Here is a 23,678-nt window from a genome sequence, read left to right as displayed (position 1 = left end):
TTCATGGGTAATGATTCAGATGGACTGAATCAAATCACGGTGAACCTAGAAGATGGGGTAGACCTGATTGACAAACTGAAGAGTAGTAAATCACCTGGACCGGATGGTATACACCCCAGAATTCTGAAGGAACTAAAAATGAAATTTCAGACCTATTAGGAAAAATTTGTAACCTATCATTAAAATCATCCATTGTACCTGAAGACTGGAGGATAGCAAATGTAACCCCGATATTTAAAAAGGGCTCCAGGGTGATCTGGGAAACTACAGACCGGTTAGCCTGACTTCAGTGCCAGGAAAAATAGTGGAAAGTGTTCTAAACATCAAAATCTCACGGAACATATAGAAAGACATGGTTTAATGGAACAAAGTCAGCATGGCTTTACCCAAGGCAAGTCTTGCCTTACAAATCTGCTTCACTTTTTTGAAGGAGTTAATAAACATGTGGATAAAGGTGAACCGGTAGATGTAGTATACTTGGATTTTCAGAAGACATTTGACAAAGTTCCTCATGAGAGGCTTCTAGGAAAAGTAAAAAGTCATGGGTTAGGTGGCGATGTCCTTTCGTGGATTGTAAACTGACTAAAAGACAGGAAACAGAGAGTAGGATTAAATGGATAATTTTCTCAGTGGAAGGGAGTGGACAGTGGAGTGCCTCAGGGATCTGTATTGGGACCCTTACTTTTCAATATATTTATAAATGATCTGGAAAGAAATACGACGAGTGAGATAATCAAATTTGCAGATGACACAAAATTGTTCAGAGTAGTTAAATCACAAGCAGATTGTGATAAATTGCAGGAAGACCTTGTGAGACTGGAAAATTGGGCATCCAAATGGCATATGCATGACTCTGCTCTGCACTTCTTAGCATTGAATCTCAGCTGCCATATCTTCGACCACTCTTCCAGCTTCCTTAAATCCCATCTCATTCTCTCCACTCCTTCCGGCGTGTCCACTCTGTTGGAAGTGGACAGGGGAGAAAGTCTGATATTTCACTTTCAATGCATATCAAGCATAACTCTCTGCTTCAATGGCAGGGGGAATGAAAAAAAGTGGATCTATATACAGACAACAACCAATAAGGACTGAATTACATAGTCTGGGTAAACAAATAAGCATGGGTGTAGCTTGCTTATTGCGGCGGTTACTATCCCTAACTAATTAAGGGCCTCATTTTCCAAAGCTATCGCAGGCTTGCGCTGTTAGCACAAGCCTGCGATAGCTAGCGAAAGTAGCGCAGGTCAGCGCTACTGAAATCGGGGCGGAGTCGGCCCCGGAAGAGGAGGAGTCGGGGTCGACTTCGCGAGGACAGCGCGCCAAGCGAAAAGGTAAGGCCCAATAACTACACCTTCTATGGTGTAGTTATTGGGCGCGATGCCGGCAGCGATCGCACCGTTGCGGTGCGATCGCTGCCGGACCGCCCCCCCCCCCCCCGCTTCGGCCCCCGCCCCCCCGTTAGCGCGATTTTCTAAAGTATCGCAGGCCTGTGATACTTTAGAAAATGAGGCCCTAAGCTAGATATTTCACTTAGATGCAGTTCCAACACTGCTCTCTGCATTAATGGTGGGGGTGGAAGGGAAATAGAACCAAAAGGTTACTAAGAGCCAAGAGAAACAGATAAGTACGAGAAAAAAAAAAAGTGCGAAGCTTGCTGGGCAGACTGGATGGGCCGTTTGGTCTTCTTCTGCTGTCATTTCTATGTTTCTATGTTTCTATGTTTGATAAGGTGTGCAGAATTTCTGAGTTTAAGTTAAAAGGCTGATTTTTTTTGTCATTTGTTTTTAGGTGTGAAAGTGACACCCTCCTATAAATTAAAGGATGAGCTAGGGGTGGATGGGAGAGGGGTGGGAGGGTTGGAAAACACAAACACACAAACATCTGTTTGTTGCCTGCCTTTCTGACTACCTATTTAAAACAAAACACATGAACAAACTAAATAATATACCCCAACAGTTTACTTCTCCCCAATACTTTTAAGTTTTAAAAATTTCGCCAAGCAATACTTATCGATTCTTTTCAGCCACCAACAAGGTGATCCTCTCAGTGCTCCCACTGGATTGTCAAAAGCTTGACTAGTACCCACTTTCTACCTCCTCCCTATTTCCCTAAGGTGGATTCAAACTCACAACACTTGTGCACAGAACACAAACACCTCACTGCCCAAGCCAAGCCACTAGCACACACCAAATCTGTGTGTGCTGTGGTTGCCTCCTTACTCTTTTCTGCTATTCCTGCCTTTCTTCTAGTTCAATGCTTCTCTACTCTCCTCCTCCAATCTCTTATTGTCTCTCCTCCTCTTCCTTCTGTCTTTTACTCATCTCTTTGGCCTCCTTCTCTCTCACTCTCTTTCTTCCATCTTTCTCTTGCACACTTGGAAACTCGGTTCTGAAGGAACTGCCAAGCCTCCAGGCCAACACTAGAAAACTCTGGGTGTGGCAGAGAAGTATCTGCATGGGACCCAGAAGAGGAAATCATCTGGGCCTGTGCAGGAGGAAGAGAGGAGGATAACTTACAAATAACTGTGCACAAGCCTATATACGTGTGTATACAGCCGCGTGTAGAACTACCCTAGATTTTATAATCTGTGCATATCATGTACGCACAGGTTATAAAATACACATAAAACTACCCTGCAACATTCTCGCAAATGTATAGATATGTGTGAATATAAAATTCACTTAGCTGGATAAGTCTCAAAAAATGCTACCTAGTTGGATATGTAGCTCTTTTTTTAGACTTATCTGGCTAAACGGAGATTGCTAAACACACTGCTACTTATCCGGATAAGTTGAAACTTATCTGGCTAATTGGTGCTGAACCATTAAATATGTATGCAATGCAATAAACATGCATCTTTTTACTTTCTATTTTAAAATTATACATGCAAAGATTGTACCTGTGTGTAAATCGGCAAAGTTTCTTACATGCATGCGTTGAGGAAATTAACCTGTTTTCTGATTCCTTCATCAGTTTTCCTAGTCCATCTCCAAGCCATTGAGACCCTCCTGGTTCTTCAGCCTGATCTCTCCCCTGCCAATTTACCCAGACCTTCTACCCAGCCAATAATACAGTCTAAACATATTTAATAGCATTTACGAAATATAATTAGCAGGTGTAAAAATATGCAAGTAAGTTGCCAAATCTACATGCATGTCTCTTTTAAAATGTCAACATATATGCGTAAATGTTGGCCCTATCTCTATACAATTTTTACCCAAATTATATTTGCATACAAACCCTTATTTACACAAATATGTTTGGTGTTTTTTAGTTAGTTTATTTTACTTGATAATACTGTTTTTCTTCTATTTAGGAACCAAAGCGATGTACAATAAATGGATTAAATACAATCTAAAATAAATTAAAGTTCAGCATAAAATAATAACATAATAAAATTCACATACAAATCTTTTTACATAATTTAAACCAAATAAAACATAAAGCAAACACACATACAGGGGTAGAATAAATAAGACAAGAACACAGGTGATCAGGCATATTAACAATAAAATCATAATAAAAATATCTTTGATTTCAATAAAATTCAATCATAATTACTCTAACAGTAAACCTACACATCTAAAGCTTTAAAATAGAAGATTTTTTAAACTTTTTCTATGGCCTGGATGCATTAAGTTGCAATGTCTTTTCACAAGAGGCGTCCCATTATCATGGGGGGAAGTGTATAGCCACGATAGTGGGTCACACCACCCCCAAAAAGTATTGCAACTATATCACCATGTTGTTTTGTTTTGCGACAAAACACTACAAAGCAAAACAATGTGGTTTTTCCCTTTACTGTACAATGGTGGCCCCAAACTCACAGCCGCCATTGCCTTCAAGGGCCAACCCAAAAGAAACATGGCAAAAATAGTAAGAAACAGTGTGGGGGGGGGGGGGGGTCAAATGTGACCCCTCTCCTCACCCCCACAGCCACCTTTTTTGGAGTCCTTGACATCCAAAGTTAAAAAAAAGTTCAGCTGTTCACACGACAATATTGCCCTCCCCCCCCAAAAAAAACCTGTCAACAAAGAATAGACTTTTAGCCCCCTCCTTCCTTTTAAATGTCAGTCCAATAGGTTCCCCCCTTCCTCCAACTCCCCCACCCTCCCAAATGAAAAATAAATCTTGGTTGGTGTATAGGGAATCCCTAACTCTCCCCCATTCCTCTTGACCTTCTCCAATCCAAGAAAGTCTTGTTGGGGTCTAATGGTTACCTTTCGCCCTCTGACCCCCCTACTGCATCTCATTACCTCAAAATAAGAGTATTATTCAACAGAAAGACTCAGGGCACCCCCTGGCCCTGGGTTTGGTTGGAACCATTTTCCAAAATGGCACCAACCTGACCTTGCCGGGAATCGGACCACAGCCACTAGCAGATTAAGGTCACACATGTGGAAAGCAGTTATGTTTTGGGAATTAAAACGTATTCTTTACCTTTGCAAATTCTTTTAAAGTTCCGGTTTTCATGGGGATGACCTGGAAGGCGACACTGGAACCGATGCTGCCAAAACTCTGAAAACCAGGGATTTCTGGTATTGGTGTTCAGACGTAGTTTTAAGAAATAGTTATTGAAGGACATGACTTCTGCAGACTGCAACTTGATGGTAATTCCCCCATTGGCTTCAGCCTCAAAACCTTCAATTACTTCATCTCTGTCTGCCCAGCCATCGCTGAAAAGAGACAAAGGAAAATAGGTTCAGAATTTCACACCAAAGCTATTTTGTGGCAAATTCTTTTGAAAGCTACTTTGATTATACTGAAAGCACATTGATTGCTATACTCCATGAGAAGGAAAGGAAATTCAGTTCCATTTGAAAGCAGGCTGCCTGTTTGTCACCTTTTAGCTATGATTTATCTGAACCATTAATGACTCAAATGTCAAGGTTTTGCACTATGTTTCTACTAAGACAAAAATAGTTATAATGCAAAACAAATAAAGAAAGCATCCTAAAGTGTCACACAAGTAAAAATAAATGAATTAAGCATATTTGTTATACAATAGGGATATGTTTTCTGTGTTTCAGCAAGGTTAACCTGGTATTGTTGCCTGATTCAGATTTTTTCAGAGGTTCATGCAATGTCATCAGTATATTATTTGCTTTTCACGGTGCTCCGGTTTAATGCCAGAGAGAAGCATTGCATATTTTGGATGATCTGTAATATACACTAGTAAGAAAGCTTCTGCAGTGATATCCTGTGATATTCTGTAAAAAATTATGAGAAAGGAAGCTTGGTCAGGTCTCAGCTGCTGCAAATTATATGGTACCATGCCTGCATGTGGCCTGCTTCATTCAACCTCATACTTGAGGCCGCCAGGGGTGGCGGAGTGGCAGTTTCGGGGCCTGGAGCCCACGTGAATTATTTCAAACTACACAGGGAGCAAATTGCCTGCTGCTGGATGTTAGAATTCCATGTGGGATATCAATTAAGAAGGAGAAGTTGGTCGGAGTTTAAACAGAGGGAGCATAATGGTCCTTTTTGCTTTGGTAGGCTAAGCAAGTGTAGGTCTGAGCATGTGCACTCCCACTGACGACTGATCACATGTATGCACTTTGCTAAGCCATTTGTGCAACTTGAGGGTTATTGCACTGGGAGACTGTGGTCTGGGTGTGATTGAGGGCTGTCACACCCTATGACAGTCCTAGCTGAGACAGCTAAAAATTATTATTTCTCTAACAATAGTGATATGGCCCAAAATTCTAACATAAACTATTTGATGCAGTTAATCTATTATATTTTGGTCATCAAAGGCATTGCCTGATGATTATTCAACTTTAAATTGCAATGATTTGGCTTTATACTTTTCTGAAAATATTGCCACTATCTGTAGAGAAGTAGCTCTAAATGTAGATATTTGATTTAAAGAATTTAGCTAGCTCTCTAGAATCTTGTAATATGGTTGACAAAAAGACTATAGAAAGAGTCCTCAGGGCAATGACTCCAACCATTTGTGGTCTAGTAGGGAAGTGCATTTGGTTGAAACAAAATGGGAAATTTTAACAAAATGTCCTGTTTTGTCTAAATGAAAGAAAAACAAATGAATTTCATTTGTTTTCCTTTATTTAAAAAATCAAGGCTAAACCTCACTGCCACTGCTTTAGTAGTATGGAATCTATTTAATGTTTGGGCACTTGCCATATACTTGTATCCTGGATTAGCCCACTGTTAGAGAGATAGGATGCTGGGTTTTATGGATCCTCAGTCTGACCCAGTATGGCAACTTCTTTATGTTCTTAAAAGCAACAAAAATAATTCACTCCCTGGGTCTTCCCTGTTGCTTCCCAATATTCCTGGATCCTCTTGCCCTGTAGTTCTTCATGGTGCAGCAGAGATCCCTGGTTGCTTCTGCCACTCATCTGCCATTTTTTTTAATTGGTGCTGACAGATAGAAGCTGGCTTCATTGTTAAATTTTAGCCATACAAAATGATGGCAGAGAGGCTCAGGCTGGAGCTATTTTGCACAGCAAAAGTTAACTAGTTCCTGGGAGTGACATTTTTGTTTTTTAGAAGCAGACTGGACTTTTTTTTAGCTTTGTATGGCTTTTCATTTTGTTTTGTTTTTTTATTTCATTTGATGTTTTTATTTTTTGTTTTAAAGAAATGAAGAGATGAAACAAAAATAGAAATGAAATAGAAATGAAAAACAAAAGATAATGAAAAAACTGTCTGTGACTTAGATCTTTGTCCATCATGGCTAATTAAATCTGCTAAAGATTTGTTAAACTAGTTACTCAGATAATAAATGCGTCATTGTCAAAAGGGAATCTGAGTGTTCAAAAGAAGCCATAATGTCATGTGTCGAAATCTTAAAAATATCTCCCTCAATATAGTGACACACACATTAAGCAAGCACCTCAAATACCATCAAAACCAAAAACTGAAAAGTGTAACAATTCATTCATTTAAAAAATTTCTAATCTGTAGAACATTGCATCAAAGTGATATACTTTAATTTGCTTTCTCTTATCATGCAATGGGCTGCAAGCAGAATCAAAATGCAGCACTAAGTCTCTCAATCATGTACCAGTTCTTTAAATTATTTTATAATACTGTCTGTTACCACTACCTCTCATTTAGTTTACACAACCCAATTTCCTATCAGAAGAAATCCAACAAAATGTATTTTTGTCTTATCTTCTAGCAACAAGCCAAGATAGTTGAGCATGCATTCAGTGATTCTATTCCCGGAAGATTAAGCATATCTAATTGAACCAGACACAGGCCCATGTTTTGGCAGGCTATCCTGCCTTCTTCAGGGATCAAATATATCTGTCTATTTACTCTTCAAATTTATAAACATAGCAACTAATAACTGGTAACATAGTAAATTACAATATACAAAGACCAAAATGGCCCATCCAGTCTGCCTAATTGAGATTTATTCTCTCTGGATAGATGCACATATACAGTTCTCAAATACAGCCCAATACCAACTCCCCCCTCAGGTCTTCCACAAGATCTCTGAATCCTCATATCTATCCCAAGCACAGCCAATTAGGGATGTGCAGAGCAAAATTTTATGTTCATATTTTTTATGTCCGAAAGGGGGTCCCACTTGCGGCCAATATGGACATAAAAAAAATCCAATGAGTTGGGTATATGTACATATGTGCAAAAAAAAAATTTAAACCCCCTCACCCTCCTTAATCCCCCCCCCCGACTTACCACAACTCCCTGGTGATCGAGCGAGGAGTGAGGACGTCATTTCTGCAATCCTTGGCGAGAAGCATGTGACGTCGGTGGCACGTCGAGTGACGCGGCGTCACGTGATTCCCGGCTCGTTCGCGCCGGACGGCTCGTTCGGCCCAAAAAGAACTTTGGCCAGCTTGGGGGGGCCTCCTGACCCCCTCAAGCTGGCCAAAAGTTCTTTTTGGGCCGAACGAGCCGTCCGGCGCGAACTTGCCGGGAATCACGTGACGTCGCGTCTGAGTGACGCGGCGCCACGTGATTCCCGGCTCGTTCGCGCCAGACGGCGCGTTCGGCCCAAAAAGAACTTTTGGCCAGCTTGAGGGGGTCAGGAGGCCCCCCCAAGCTGGCCAAAAGTTCTTTTTGGGCCGAACGAGCCGTCCGGCGCGAACGAGCCGGGAATCACGTGCCGCCGACGTCACATGCTTCTCGCCAAGGATTGCAGAAATGGCGTCCTCACTCCTCGCTCCATCACCAGGGAGTTGTGGTAAGTCGGGGGGGGGGATTAAGGAGGGTGAGGGGGTTTATATTTTTATTTTGGCTCAACAATCGTGATTTCCCACATATCGAACATATCTATGTTCGATATGTGGGAAATCCGATCGTTTATGTCGAATCAATTTTTTAAGTAAAAAAAAAATATGAGTTGCGTTTTACTAATGCGGTCAATCCGAATGCACACCCCTACAGCCAATCCCATCATGGTCATCACACTGTTGGGCTCCCCATTTTTCTTTGAGCCCTAAGGAAGTCATACCACTCTGATTCAGAATATAACTGTTTCTTTGTGCAAGCTATCCTCTTACAATGTAGAAAATTATAGACCAGTTTTAAATATTTATTTTTTAGGCAAGATCATTGAATAGATGGTAGCTACACAATTACAGTCTCTTTTGGAGAACGTAAACTGGTTGGATCCACTACAATCTGGCTTCAGACCAGGTTTTAGAACAGAGACTGTGCTTGACTCCCCTTATTGATGATCTTCACAAATAAAGGAAATGCCTTCTCTTTGAATATTTTTTGACTTCTCTATGGACTTTAATACTATTGACCATAACATTTTACTGGGAATGCTTGAGGTGTTAAGCACAGAAGGTAAGGCATTAAAATGATTTAACACTTTTTTTAAAATCCCAATGTGTGAAATGTGAAACCTGGCTACTGGTACTAACCTTAAACTAAATCAAGGAGAAGAGCTGACAGTTGCTCATGAGCATATAATTCAGAGAGAGGATACTGGCAAAACAGGAAAAATAAAATATCTTGATAGTGAGATTGTGGTAAAGACTGAAGTAGACCAGGTGAAATTAAAGAATGAGTAGACAAATATGAAGGATTCCAAATTACCTGAATCAACTGCTAATAAGCAGGTTGTAAAGAAAGTTAACAATAAAATACATGCTTTAAATTGTACAAACTACAAAGTTTATTATTAAAAAGTCAAAACAGTGAACATAAAAGATTGTAAATAAAACTGCATTACAACAGGCAGGAGTAAAGAAAATAAATTTTTCATTAACACTAACTGGTTTAACTGAATTTATTTGCAGTGCTCAGCTCTGCAAATAAGTTCAGTTTATGCAGTTAGTGTTACTATGGAATTTGTGTGCAATTCTGGTCAACCTATCTCAAAAAAGATATAGCAGAACTAGAAAAGTTACAGAAATGCGCAACAAAATTGATAGAGATAGAATACCTCCCTTACAAAAAAAAGATTATACTGGTTAGGTGCTTCAACTTGGAGAAGAGGCAATTGAGAGGGGATATGATAAAGTTTTGGAAAATTATGAGTGAGGTAGAATAGGTAAATAGAGAATGGTTATTTACCCTTTGAAATAGTACTAGGGCTAGAGGATACTCCACAAAAATAACAGGTAGCAGATTTAAAATTAGTTGGAGAAAGTATTTTTTCATTTAACACACAATCAGGCAATGGAATTTGTTGCCAGAGGATGGGTCAAGGCATGGGTTTGAATAGGTTCCTGGAGGAAAAGTCTGTAAGCTATTATTAGCCACATAGATTTGAGAAAGCCAGCACTTCTTCCTACTCTTCAGGATATTCCAGATAACTTGTGATGCAGATTGTCCACTGTTAGAGAGAGGATGCTGGGTTTAATGGACCTTTGGTCTGACTCAACATACTACATGTACCTTTTCTTCATGGTTACTTAGTTGTAAATTCCTATAAGTATCAGTACTTTGATTCTGTTTAACCCTTATTTGCAGCATTTGGAGAGATAATTAAAACATTTGGCTTGAAATGTCACATCTGTGATGATGATGTACAACTCTCCTTCCCTCTGCAGTCAGACTCTACTGAAGCTTGATTGAAACTACTGACCTGTTTGGTGGCTATTGGCCGGCCCACGATCCTGGGCACAGTGACAAATGGCCGCTGTGCCTGGAGGCTCCGGCCCCACCCCCGGACTGCTCCCCACCCCACCCCTTTTCAAGCCCCGGGACTTACATCCGTCCCGGGGCTTTACGCATGCCACCAAGCCTTTTGAAAATAGGCCCGGCATGCCTAATCCCCTTATGCGCGTAAATCCTCTCAGATTTACTTGCGTAGGGCTTTGAAAATCTGCCCCTTAATCTTAAAGTTAATTTTGGTCATCTTGCTCTCCCACATAAAATACAGGTTGGTATAATTTTGGATCAGAAATTAAATATAGAAGCCCAAATTACATTGGGCTTCTATATATTGCTGGGCAGACTAGATGGGCCATTTGGTCTTCTTCTGCCGTCATTTCTATGTTTCTATGTCATTTCATTTCTATGTTTCTACATTGGTTGCAAAGAGCACCATCTTTTAACTATACCAAATCTGTAGACTTTGACTTTTTATTCATGAAGCAAATGTTACGATTGGTGGCTCGTGGGATGGCCCCACGACCCTCTTCATTCACCCCCGATGTTGCCTGAGGTCTTCTGTGGCCGAGACACAATTTCATGCTAAAACTGTTATGGGAGTCTCTGTTTAGTGGACCCTTGGGCTGACCTCCTGGAGACTGGGAAAGGTGGTCAATGTCTCTAATGGATAGTAGGCCGGGAGGCAGATGTTCAGGCAGGACGTAGATGCTCTTCACCCTGAAAGCTGGTACTCCCTCAGGAGGAGCCCGTAGGAGCCCAACCGCTGGGACTTAGGTGGCTTCACCCTTGGAAGCCGAAGCCCCCCCCCAGGAGGAGCCCGTAGGGGCCCGGCCACTGGGACTTAGGCGGGTTGTGGATCAGGAAAGGTAACTGGAACCAGACTCGGACAGTAGCAATACTGTAACTAGGCTCGGGTTCTGGAACCAGGCAGGAACTGTAGCAAGACTCTGGTACTGAAACCAGGCAGGAACTGTAGCAGGACTTGGGTACTGGAACCAGGCAGGAACTGTAGCAGAACTCAGGTACTAGAACCAGGCAGGAACTGTAGCAAGACTTGGGTACTGGAACCAGGCAGGAACTGTAGCAAGACTTGGGTACTGGAACCAGGCAGGAACTGTAACTGACAAGCAGGAACCAGGCAGGCACTGTAGCTGACAAGCAGGAACCAAGCAGGCACTGTAGCTGGCAAGCAGGGACCAAACAGGCACTGTAGCAGGCAGGTACTGTAGCAAGCTAGCAGGAACCAAGCAGGTACTGTAGCAGGCAGGCAAGGACCAAGCAGGTACTGTAGCAGGCAGGCAGGAACCAGGCAGGTACTGTAGCAGGAACGGAGCGACGAAGCAAAGCGAGTCACTCCGGGGCATAGCGCAACAGGAAACTGGGAGGCTAACCTGTTGCAAGGCAAAGACTGGATGGCCGCGGCTGGCTTATCAAGGCTGCGGCGTCTGACGTCAGAAGTTGGGCGGAGTCACCACTGGCGGGAAACGGCCTAGAAAAGCGCCCAAGTGGCACGTGCGCCTAGGAGCTGGGCATCCATGGGAGACCTCGCAGCGACACAGCCCCAGCGGGGACGCCGCCAAACAGGCTGCAAACCAGGCCTCTGGAAGCGGGAGCAGGTCCGGGAGCCCGGAGGTAAGGGCCTGGCCGCGGTGCTCGCGGCCAGAACCGCAACAAAAACTGCTCCACACTGCACCCACACTGTCCTGCCACCACCTCTCCCTGCTTCATCTAGGTGCATATTCCCAATGTTCACAGTCTTAAAGGGCCCTTGGTGGGAAAGCAACCACAGCACATTATGATGACATCACTGGCATCTTCCTACTTAAGGCTCCTTCAGAGGAGCATCAGATGCCTCAGCACCAGGTCTTTTGCCTAAAGCAGTGCATGTTGCTCCTTTGTTCCTGGTTGTTCCTGTGTTCCTGCATAACTGTGTTTCAGCCCTGCCTTGCCCAGCTTCTCTCATACAGCCTTGCCTTGCCCAGCCTGCCACATCCAGCCTTGCCCTGCCCAGCTGTCTCGTCCAGTGTCTCTTATGTGTCTTCGTCCATCCTTGGCCTGATCTCCTGGACCTGACTTCTTGCTGTGGACCTGACCATGTTTGTCTGCCACCTGGACCTGACCACGATTGCTTGCCGTCTAGGCCTGACCTCTTGCATTGAACCTGACAATGCTTGCCTGCCGTCTGGACCCTTGGAACCCACCTAAGCCCTCCCAGCCTCCAGAACCCAAGGGTTCAACCTGCGGGGGAGGTGGCTGGTATAGGTGAAACTCTAGTGTCTCCCGCTCCAGGGCGTGTTTGCTAGCTGTCTACAACGGCCTCATACATTCGCCTACGAAGTTGCGTCAACTACACCACAGCAATAAGGGATCGCTTTCATGCTGCTCACTACAGTAAGCTTAGCAGCTGCCATTCATGCAACAATAACAGATTATTGCAATTGTCTATATAATGGATTGCCTTGCAAAAGCTGCAATGAATTCAAAATACAGCTGCTCACATATTTGAGAATGGGATCATTTTAGTCTGATTTTAAAGAACCTATACTTGCTACCAAAATATTACAGGGCTCAGTTTATAACACCAACACTTGTCATTTGTCATTTTATTCTCCTACTAAGGATTTAAGGTCATTAAAGAAGAAGATTTAGATGTGTATGTGTAACACCCCAAAACTACTACAACAATAGATGATGCTTTCAGCTATACTGAGGACTAGCAAGGTTTACAAGGATACCTTCTCTTCAAAAAGGGATTCTAAAGCAGGACTTCCCAAACATTTAGTCAAAGTTAGCCCATTTTAGCATTTGAAAATTCACATGAGGGGGCAGGGGGCAAGATGGCGGCGTGAGCAGGCACGGAAACGCTGAGCTCCGTTACTTGCATTTTTCAAGCAAATAGTAATGCCTGCAAAGCGGAAAGGAAAGCTCCGTGTCTTTCCTTCGGAACCGGAGATTTCCACAACACAGCGACTGATAACATCTTTTGTGCCTGCAAGGACATTCTTAACGGGGAGTGAAGTAACCGCTGTGAGAGCTAGTGAGGGAGCACAGCTCTCACCTGGTGAAGTTTCTTGGAGCCCCCCGGATCCTCGTCTGCCCGAGAATGCTTCGATCCCCAGCTTCTCTCAGGCAGCTGCGACACAGAGCCATGACGAGCCAAGCGCGACAGCAGCAGGAGGAGGTCAGAGGGCAGAGGACACCGAAGCTCTGTTACAGCCCTCAGAGAGCCCCGGAGTAGCAAGAGCAGGAGTCTCGACTTCTGTGCCTCCTGTGTCGACTCCTACACGGGAGAGGGAGACTGAGTGTCTGGAAGGAACCACGGCTGCCATTGGTGGGGAACTTCAACTGGCTGGAATATCTCCTGTGGTGAAAGTGGGGGAGTTTTTTCAGCTTCCCCGCTTTCAAATGCCCGACAAGCCAGAAAAGATCACACTGGAAGCGATATGGGACATTATGGCTGCATTAGTGAAGTCACTGGGCGAGTTTCAGGACAAATATGATATAGTTAATCACAAGTTGGAGGTGCATGACACACTAATAGAGGAAATCAAGCCTAAACTGAATATAGTGGAACCTGAATTAAAGAAAACCCAGGAATGTAATGCTAAGGTTGTGAAGGAGATTAACGTGGTTTCAAGGAGACTGGAACACCTTGAGAATCATTCAAGACATTTAAATCTGAGGTTTTTAAATTTTTCAAAGATTATTGGCGAACTCCCTTATATCACTTTAAAAAAATATTTCATGGAAAATCTGAAATTCCAGAAGGGTGAATGTCCCTCAGTGAATAAGTTATATTACCTACCTGTGTCATCTAGGAATAGGGATATATTACAAGGAAGTGAAAATAAGGGGAATTTAACCAGATTTTTGGAAGATTCATCAGCTGAATTCTATGAATGTGCAACTTTAATGGTCTCCTTAATAATAGATAATGATGTAGCAGAAACCATGAAAAGATATTTTAGAAATATTGAGTTACCCTTTAGAGGCCTTCAGATACGTGTTTTCCCTGATTTTGCTCCTGTCACACAAGACAGGAGATGAGTATTTCTTGCTTTAAGGCCACAAGTAGTAGCTCTGGGGTTTTCATTCGTATTAAAATATCCTTGTAAGTGTGTTGTATAGTCTCCAACTGAATGTTTCATTTTCTTTTACCCCGAGCAATTAAAATCCTTCCTAAATGCAAGGAGGATTATTATCCCCTCCGTTAATGAGCTATAGTGAGAGGATCATAAAGAATGAATGTCTTTATTTAACGTTAAGCCAATTCTAGCAATGTTACTAGTAAACTCCCTTTATATTCTGCCCCACTTCTCAAAATGTTCTTTAAGGGGGAATACAAAAATGGAGGATTTAAAGTTTGGATCTTGTATTTATAATGTATTTGAGTTATTGTATTCCTATTTTCTGTAAGTAAGAATTATCTTGCTGTAATGTTTGAAATGAAAAAAAGAAAAAAAAAAGAAAATTCACATGACCCCAGAAGATGACCAAAACAAATTAGCAGGGTGTGTTCCCCCTTAATCACACCACTCTCACCCTCTCTAAACTCTCAAGCCAATCCCCTTGCTCAACCTCCATCCTCCACAGAGGACCTGCTCTCTTAACCTTGACCCTTCTAGCTTATCCCATCTTACATCCCCCAGCTCCTCACCTCCCCAGCCAATTCCCTCTTTTATCCCTCCAGCCTATTCTGTCACCTCAACCCTTTCTTATAACTCCCAACTAATCCTCTGTCATTCCTCATTGTTGACTCATTCTCATCTCCATCCTCTCTCTCAATTCCAGTCTCACCTCCTCCTCTTCAACCCTTCTGTTGCCCCCTTCCAGTTAATATTTTGTCATTACCCTCTTTCACGCTCCACTTTAGTCATTTCCAGTCCAGCTGATCCAATCCTCATACACTTTCTGCAGCTGATTCCGTCCTCTAAATACCACCTTCTCCAAACACCCCTAGGCATGGGTCAATAGCAATATTTTCCTTTGGTCCCCAGGCCAAAGGTAGATAACAACTAGTGAGAAGAGAGTCATGCTAATGGCAGGGACAACATTTTTTCATTGGGATAGGTTCAATAGTGGATGTGGAGAGAGCAGCAGAGTCAATTTCCACTGCCCCATGTACACTCAGCCTTTTCCTGCCCTTGCTTCCCATCTTGGCTTGTCCCAAGACTGATGGCAATCAGCAATTGACAGCAGCCATTCGTAATGAAAATCAGTACGTGGGCCTATGAGTGAGTATAAGATCACAGACCCAGAGGCCCTGATCCTTCGTCACACAGGGCTTCCAGTTACCACAGAAACTCATGCAATTGTAGGGCCATTACAGGGGCCTGTGAGAGCATGCTGACGTCTACTACTACAGCTGCTGCTACTGGTGCCTGAAGAATATTGCTGTTTAAGGGGGTCCCAACCTGCAGTTTGGAGAGCTCTGTTCTAGAGTTAATTTGCTTAGTTGTATTGTTGCTGTTCTTAATAAATGCCAAAATCCACACCAATTATATTTTTCCAACTGACTGTATTTATTTGCAATATAGCATGGTGTTATAATACTGACATAAATCATTGTTATTAATTCCTTGTTACTCAGAACAGATGTCCATTCACTGTTTGATCCAAATTGTATAAAGTTTCACCTTGCCAATGCTAATCTTAATCTCTTAATCAATCTGCACAACATTCCAGATGTAACGTAGAAATATTCAAGACTTCCTAAAGATGGAGGATTCAGGCATATGCTTTTAGTTTTTAAAAAGTATGCACATAAACTCTCTTGACACAACTACACTCACTACATAGTGGGTGCAATTATGTGTGCACGGTTTTGCCAGGAAAAGTTTCAAGGCAACTTATATGTATAATTTCACTTTGAAAATTGGTATAACTTGGCTGCATAACATCCCGCAAATTTATATGGCCTCTTATAAAATTACCTCCACAGAGTGTAAATAATGTAGGGATGATAACTACTAATCTGAACAGGCAGACCAGACATCCAGTCAACCTAAAGGCCTTTACATAGGTTACATTCAAATGGACTTCAAATTTGGTGCAATTCAAGTATATTGATTATGTAGGATATCTGCTAATGTATTCTAATGCTTTTCTAGCATGAAGTTTTGGTATTGTATTCACTGTGTCTTGGTAATGTACTTGCAATAAGAGGAAACTATATTTTGTAGATAGATATGACAAAAATGAATAATTTCTTATGTAATAACCCTTTGGGTTCATTACCATTAGTGCCTTTAGTAACTCCATCAAGCTATGGAAAGAAAAGGACAGCTTGGTAATTAGGGGGAGGAACCATTCATTTACAGTCCTTCCCATTGAGGGTGCTGGAATGGCTGCCCCCTTGGGAAGTAATAGAAGCAGCTCTTTCCTGAGAGCTCGAGTGCAAATTTGATTTTGGAAGTTAGAAGAGGTGCTGGAGTTTTGCCTCAGTGGGTTGTTTGGGCCTGCCCTTGGACTCAAGTACCATCTCTGGTAAGGTTGGGGATCTGCCTTTCCAATCCACTAACTGTCTGGCTGGGTTTTATCCTGGTTTGTTTTGGGATTTTTGAAGAATTTTTCTTTGTAAGAAGACTATGAGTCTCCTGGGTGTTGCTTAAGGTGAGGACATGGGGAACCCTCTCCTTGAGGGCCCAGGATAGGGAAGACCTGCCCTGCTGTGACCTTGCAAGGAAGCAGATGAATGATGGTGACCCACTTCACTGTCTTCTGGTGTTAAGATCAGTTTTGGGATAAAGATATTTGGTTAGGCGACCTGGGAGGAAGAGTTGTTGCTGCCCTATTAGAGGAATTTTGAGAGCTGTGTGTTCTAGAGGATCGCTTTCCAACTTGAAGTTTGAGGAGGAAACAAAGTAAGTGAAATCAAGGACTGAGGAGAACTGTGAGTAGTACCAAACTGAGTTACATTTGACGACCTCACTTGGGGTCTTCACCCCTAAGAGAGAGAGAGTTGGGATTCTGTGCAAAGACTGTGTAATAGATTTTTTTGGCCAGCTGGAGGGCATTTTCCATCCCAACAAGGAAGCTGTTACCCATTTGGGAACCTCATTAATTCAAGCCCTGGATGGTGAGTGTTTCACTTGCCCTGGACCAAGATAAAAAGACCTTTGCACAGATAGAAATAGAGAGAAAGAAGTATAAAAGCCTCCTGTGGAAAAATAATTAATTTGAACTCTGCCATTTACCATTCAAAGAACATTTTCAATAAAGATTAATAATTTTGGACACTCAGAGTTCTCCTACATTCTTATTACCACTTACAGTATCCACATTATTGGTAAAAAAGTGTTCCTCTCTGAGAACATAAATAAAGTCACCCCTGTCATATCTGGGTCCTGAAAGGTTTTTTTCCCCCCTTTTCCCCAATCTACAAAGAATCCAGACCCAGGGGAAGGGGACAGTAACAGAGCTAACCAGGAATGGTTCCCTCCCCAAAGAGACTTTAAATCTTTGAATGGCCCCATCGGAGTGCAGTCCACACCTGGGGTTGGGGTTACACTTATACAGATAGAAATGGGGGGGGGGGTTCTATAACCCACCTGCATGAAATGATCTTAGGCACTGTTGACAAAACTAATAAAAAGATTATGCTAATTAAATTTGAACAGTCCAAGGCATCATGCAGTCATTAGGGAAATGGAACAGCTATATTTCTCAGGAAGGCTAAACCAATGCAGAATTTTAAACACTTGTAAAGGGGGGGGGGGGGGGTCTATTTTCTGCCCCTAGGAAAATGTTCTTGTCCCTTACAAACATGCAGTGTGTGAATTCAGCTGGCCTGAGTGTCCACAGTTTGATAGAAGTCTTACCAGACCTGCTAAGGGGGAGCACCATTACCCACTGGAAAAGGAGACGTGAGAGTATAGAATCCCTGCTCCCATGTGAATCTGGGGGCAGTAAGGAGAGGATTCTAAGGACTGGAGTCCTGTTGGAGTGAAGCTATCTCTTCACAGAGCAGCACCGGGTTTCTTTCTTCTTTCCCTTCACAGAAAAGGCTCAGAGAAGTTTGAAGGAAAGGATTCTAGAAGTGAGGTTCCTAGAAGGCCAGAAGCTGAAGAGAGTCCTGAAAGCTGGGGACGAGTATCCTAGGAGGTGTCAAAGGATACACAGCCTACCTTGGGAAGTCTGCCAGAGTGAAGCTGGGAGCCCTAGGGAGAAGAGGAGTTTCCTGGAGAGAGTGTGGGCAAGTGTACTAGGAAGTATCAGAGGAACGACTGCTTGCCGGGAAAAGTTTACCTAAGTCAAAGGTTAATTCAGCTAACATCAGCCTGATACACCAAAGCTGTAACGGCAGTGTATTCAAAGCGCATTCAGCACTCGATAGCTATATAGTAGGACTTATCCGGCTATCTAGCTTGCTGCTAAATATCCAGGCAGTGCTGGTGGAAGGGTGTCCAGCTGCCCTAGGTGGTGATGGCATTATGCAATCTCTCTCTCTTCCTCTCATTGCATATGACAAATGACCCCAGCTCCACAAAGAAATACATGCCCAAAAACAGAAAATGCCCTTCAGCTCTGTCCCTCATCCGTGCATTTCTCATCCCTTCCATCCTTTCAAAACTGCCGCCCTTACCGGTTACTCTGCCGCCCCGCTCACTTCCAGTGCCCTAGGCCCCCACCTAACCCACCTAATATTTCTGCCAGCCTTGATTCCGGGTATATTCAGCGGTTGCTAAATAGCCAGATCAGTCACTTATCCAGCTATCTTTGAGCTGTATAAAAAGTTTGCAGGAAGTGAGTGGATCAAGGCGGCGCTACTATTCGGTTAAGTTGATTGGATAAGTTAGACCAGCCACAGAGTTGGTCTAACTTAGCTGGATATAAGGTATCTGTATGAAGCAGCAATTTGTGCAAGGATATGCAGCAGCATAGCCATGCCACTGAATGAGCCTTGTAACTTAGCGGATATGTTATATCCAGCAACGTTACTTAGCCAGATACAGCTGAATATAGAGCTCTTGGGGCCTTGAAAGGAATAAACTTTTCGTCCCTATGCAGGTCATGGGGCCTATTGTGGTCCATGATCTGCGTTCCTCCCCGTGTCAGGACCAGAACATGATGGGGGCTGCACACGGTTTCAGCTGTGACTAAAAACCAAGAAAAACTAAAAATGTTGATTTTTTTTTAAACTAGTGTAGTTCTATAGAGATTTTTTAAACTATATCTGATTCAATAAATTCATTGACCCTAAAATTCATACTGTAAAAAATAATTATTTATTTAATGACCTTCTAGGTTTGGCTTCTGAATCAGTGATATCAGTCTTTGCATGTTCAACTGCATTTTGTGATTCTCTTCCAAGTCCCTGAGGCCCAGCACTGCTTGTATTTAATTTAAGTTCAAATATAACCTGGGCCATATTTAAATTTTAAAATGTATTTGCATCTCAGTAGATAAACAGACTGTTTTAGATTAGAAAAGATGCCTTGGTCAGGAAAAACAACTTGATATATACAAACCATATGTTAAGACAGTGATGACTGTACAGGTGTCTTAAAAGCTATTTCTGCCTTTACTATATATCACCTATATACAGCATCCATTTTAAATTCTAATTAACCTTATTTACCCTTTTCACGTTCTCTATCTCATGTTGCTTGTCATATGTTAATTACCACTGATAGTTGTGTGCAAATGAGAATTTGTGTTAACCAGCATCTAGTTTCTTACTTTATATATGTATTTATTTAAAATATTTGTTACCTGCTTTCCTATGATCAGGGTGGGGGTATAAAGCAACATACATAACAAACTGAACAAAACAAACATAGAAATAAAATTTCTTAAACAGCACTTGAGCCATATGCTGAGTATGCAAACTTTCTGACCTGTTAATTCATGGCAGGAGCAGGGAGGGAGGGTGCAAGGGGGCAATAATTTGCATTTTTGTGCAACATAATAAAATGTTACCCTTTTGGAATAAATTTATAGAAGGCCATATAAATTTGCAAGCTATTATGCACCCAGGCTACACCTATTTTGAAAGCGTACCGACTTTGAAAATTAGCCTTGCAAAACTGTGCACACGCAATTACACTTTCTATTTGATGTGCATAGTTTGAGATAATTTACATGCAGGATTTTTAAAATAAAAATGAATGTGTGTAAGCCTCCCAACCCTGCCCAGACTCCAGTCGTAGTACGCCTTCTCCCTTATATGCATTATATTATGCTTGCACAGGACCTGTTTTTTTAAAAAGCTATGCAAGGGTTACATGCCTAAAATCGCCATATACCATACTTGTATGCAAGCTCTGTATGCTTTTATACCTGCTAATTGAAGTGCAGAAGTGAAATTGCACTTGTCTTTTGTCTGCAGATTTTTGGTAGGAGGTCCGGATTAAGAGGTGGTGGTGGTGGGCGACAATGGTGTAAGGATGAAGTGCTGGAGGGTCTATGTGAAGTGGTGACAATACAAATGACTTGGTGGAGTTGTCAGCTAACTGTTGTGCACAAGTAAGTATTTTTCTAATTGGAGAATGCACATACATCTTTAAATACAGACCTTCACGTATAACTGAGCGTTATTATACATATATAAATATTACATGCATACCTTTTCTAATAGGTAGACAAATTATGCACCTCCCTGAATTACAAAAATACTTGCGTACTGACATATGCATGCATACATTTGGGCCAGATATATATATGGTATGTTATAAACTGGTCAGCTTCAGCTGCATAATTTATAAAATACCACAGTGACCTTAGACAATGCAGCTTGCAAGCATATGTGCTGATTTACCCACACTGTTGAAAATTACCCTCACAGTATGTGTGCAGATAATTTCTTGTGTGTATCGGCCACACATTCTTCTAAAGGTCCATTTCAACAGGCAAAGCACTACTTTACCCACAGAAATCGCTTTGAAAATGACCTTCATTATTGACCAAGCATGCTAATAATGTGGGTGAATTGATGGGTTACTGCTGTCAAACTGTAGACCTTCTCCTTGATATTAGGGTTTATAGTAAAACTGGAACTTGTAACTTGCAAACAAGCTCCTGGTAAGGCTAAGACGTCATCAACGTTAATTAGAAGCACTTACAAACCAGGTGAGACTGAGGAAGCCTTCGGATTGCCTGAGAGTTATTCCAGATAGTGTGATAAAATCTTTGCATGTACACCATACAGACATTGTTTTCGTCCATCACTGTCTCTCACATCCATACATCTTGGAATGAGAAAGTCTATAGATTAATGCAGCTGTCATGCAAAAAAAGAAGCACATGACAATCTTACTTTTGCAAGTCTACTCTGAAAGCCAACTGCCTGAGAAAAGAAGTAATTTAAAAATTCCTTCTCGGTTCATTTTCTCACTATTCTTTAGGCATGCTTGCTGGTTTCCAGTGTTTTTGTAAGACTTGGAAACCACTGTATATAGATTGCACGATTCCAATGCCACTGGGTCTTCTGAAATTTGAACTTCTGTTTTGTGATATTTCCAAACTGTACTGAACCCATAAGCGTCAATATCTGAAAACATGCACAAAGTTCAGCAGTTAAAAGATGCAAACCCACCAAACTTAATTTCTGCATATTTAAGTGAACCAATACCACAACCACATTACCTCAAACAAATCATTTCTGTCCCTGGGAAGCTCAGGTTCCTAATTTTTTTTCCAAGGAAAAATGGCATTTTTGGCTAAGCAAATCCCAAGAGAAAGATCATAAATGGCTGGAACAGATACAAAGGCAGAGGCTATACATTTTTTAAAATAAATAATAAAATAAGTACGCAGTATAATCTTTAGCTATTGGAGGCACTTGATCTTTGGCCTTCTGGCTGTGTATATATCTATAGACTGTATATTCTGCTATTCTTTATTCCCTATTTCCTCATCAGGCAGGAAGAGAATCTGCAATCCTTAACAAGAAACCATAATTGCAAGACAGAACAAGTACAGCGAAATGCATTGTAAAAAGGCTGGATTGTTCATCTTTTCCTCAGACTTAATCATGTGTCTTTTAGAAGGCAACAGCAACATAACCATGTAATCAGAGTACAATATTTTCCATTTTCAAGATTTTAATTTAGATATTATCACAGTGTAGCTAACACAGGCATGGAAACTTTCATACCGGTGTGCGGGCACACTTGTGCGCTCGTTCATCAGCCTGCGCCCAGGGACACAGATATTTTATAACATATGCATGTATATGAGCGCATGTTATACAATACCTGACCATGCGTACATGTGCACTCAGTTTTAAGTGGGCACGCACCTATGCGTGCAAATCCCGCTTCTTCTGCCTAAGTGGGGGAGTTTTAAAAGGGATGTGTGAGACACCATTTCCACTAAAACCAGTTCATTGCCAGTTAGCCCAGTTAAGGGATAGGTCTTCCAAACCCCGCTAGTTTAATAGCCTTCCTTCCCCCTGTAAGCCCTGACCTTTAAAACCCCGTTGATGTGCCTAGATTTTCTTTTGTTTTATCACTTGTACGTCATTCACAGCAGAAGTAAAGTTACGTGGCAGGGGACCCCAGCGCAGGCCAATGTGTGAAATATTTATGTGCAAATTTCAGGTTTAAATCCCAGAATGCCCATGCCCTGCCCAGACCACGCCTATGCCCTGCTGCGTTTTGAAAACTTTTCATTTGTGCACGCAGTGGAAGATACACACATATGCGGGCGGCTTTTAAAATCTGCTTGGTACACACCGGCCTGACATCCCCTGATTGAGGCACGCATCAGGCTTTTAAAATTTATCTTAAAGAGTGAGGCCACTGATGATCAGGGGCAGATTGCAGGATAACATCAGCCTTTTGGGATCTTTTTCAAAACCGGCCCATAAGGTATTTGTCTGACTCTCTTGTGCTTTTTCCTTGCAGCATGTGTTTCAGCAATTCTCAAAAGAACACCAAACTGACCTTTCACAGATTCATCATGTGACCTGGAGCCTGGCAGAATTAAGCCAAAAAAATCTCCAAAATAAAGTTCACATTTTTCCTTAATAACTAAATAGTAGAACACACTTTAGAGCAAGGGTGAGCAAACAGCTGTGTCCCCTCTTCCATCCATGCAATCTATTGCTATCTACCCGCAAGTCTGGTCACATCTTTCATAATTATATCTTGGATTTCTGTTATGATATTAAAGTCTCTTCTCAATCAGTCAGCTCTTGAACCAGTTGTCAAGTAATATGACAACCACACTGCCAGCTGGTGTCAGACACACACATAGGCTCTCACACAAACACCCACACACACTCTTTCAGATACTCATTTTGTGTCTGAGAGAGGGTGCGTATGGGTGTCTCTTGCTCTCTCTCTCTGACGCAGATGCTCACACACACACACTCCCGCTCTCAGTGTATGGGTTTGTCATAGAGAAAGTGTGTGTATGGGTGTCTTTCTGTGTCACAGAGAAAGTCACCCATACACACATTCTCTCTCTCTGACACACGCATTCCGTGCGTAGGTGTTAGCGGGCGCAAGGGACTGTGTGTGTGTGTGTGTGTGTGTGTGTGTGTAGGTAGGTGTCAGTGGGTGGAAGGAGAGTGTGTGTGTGTGTGACAGTGGGTACAAGGGAGCATGTTTGTAGGTGTCAGTGGGTGCAAGGGAACATGTGGGTATATATAGATGTAAATGGGCATA

The 23,678-nt window shown here is 42.1% G+C and overlaps 1 protein-coding gene across 1 annotated transcript in view; it reads right to left on the bottom strand.

Moving 5' to 3' along the window:
* GRM1 (glutamate metabotropic receptor 1) overlaps positions 1-23,678 on the bottom strand; it is a 915,771-nt gene that overhangs the window by 295,680 nt on the left and 596,413 nt on the right. The window contains exon 3 of the mRNA XM_029594037.1: positions 4,441-4,676. Coding sequence (XP_029449897.1) covers positions 4,441-4,676 — 236 coding nt within the window. The remainder of the gene's footprint in view (positions 1-4,440; positions 4,677-23,678) is intronic.

This window comes from Rhinatrema bivittatum, chromosome 3 (genome assembly GCF_901001135.1).
Source record: "Rhinatrema bivittatum chromosome 3, aRhiBiv1.1, whole genome shotgun sequence".
Taxonomy (NCBI): Eukaryota; Metazoa; Chordata; class Amphibia; order Gymnophiona; family Rhinatrematidae; genus Rhinatrema; species Rhinatrema bivittatum.
This window is presented reverse-complemented; position numbering and strand designations above follow the sequence as displayed.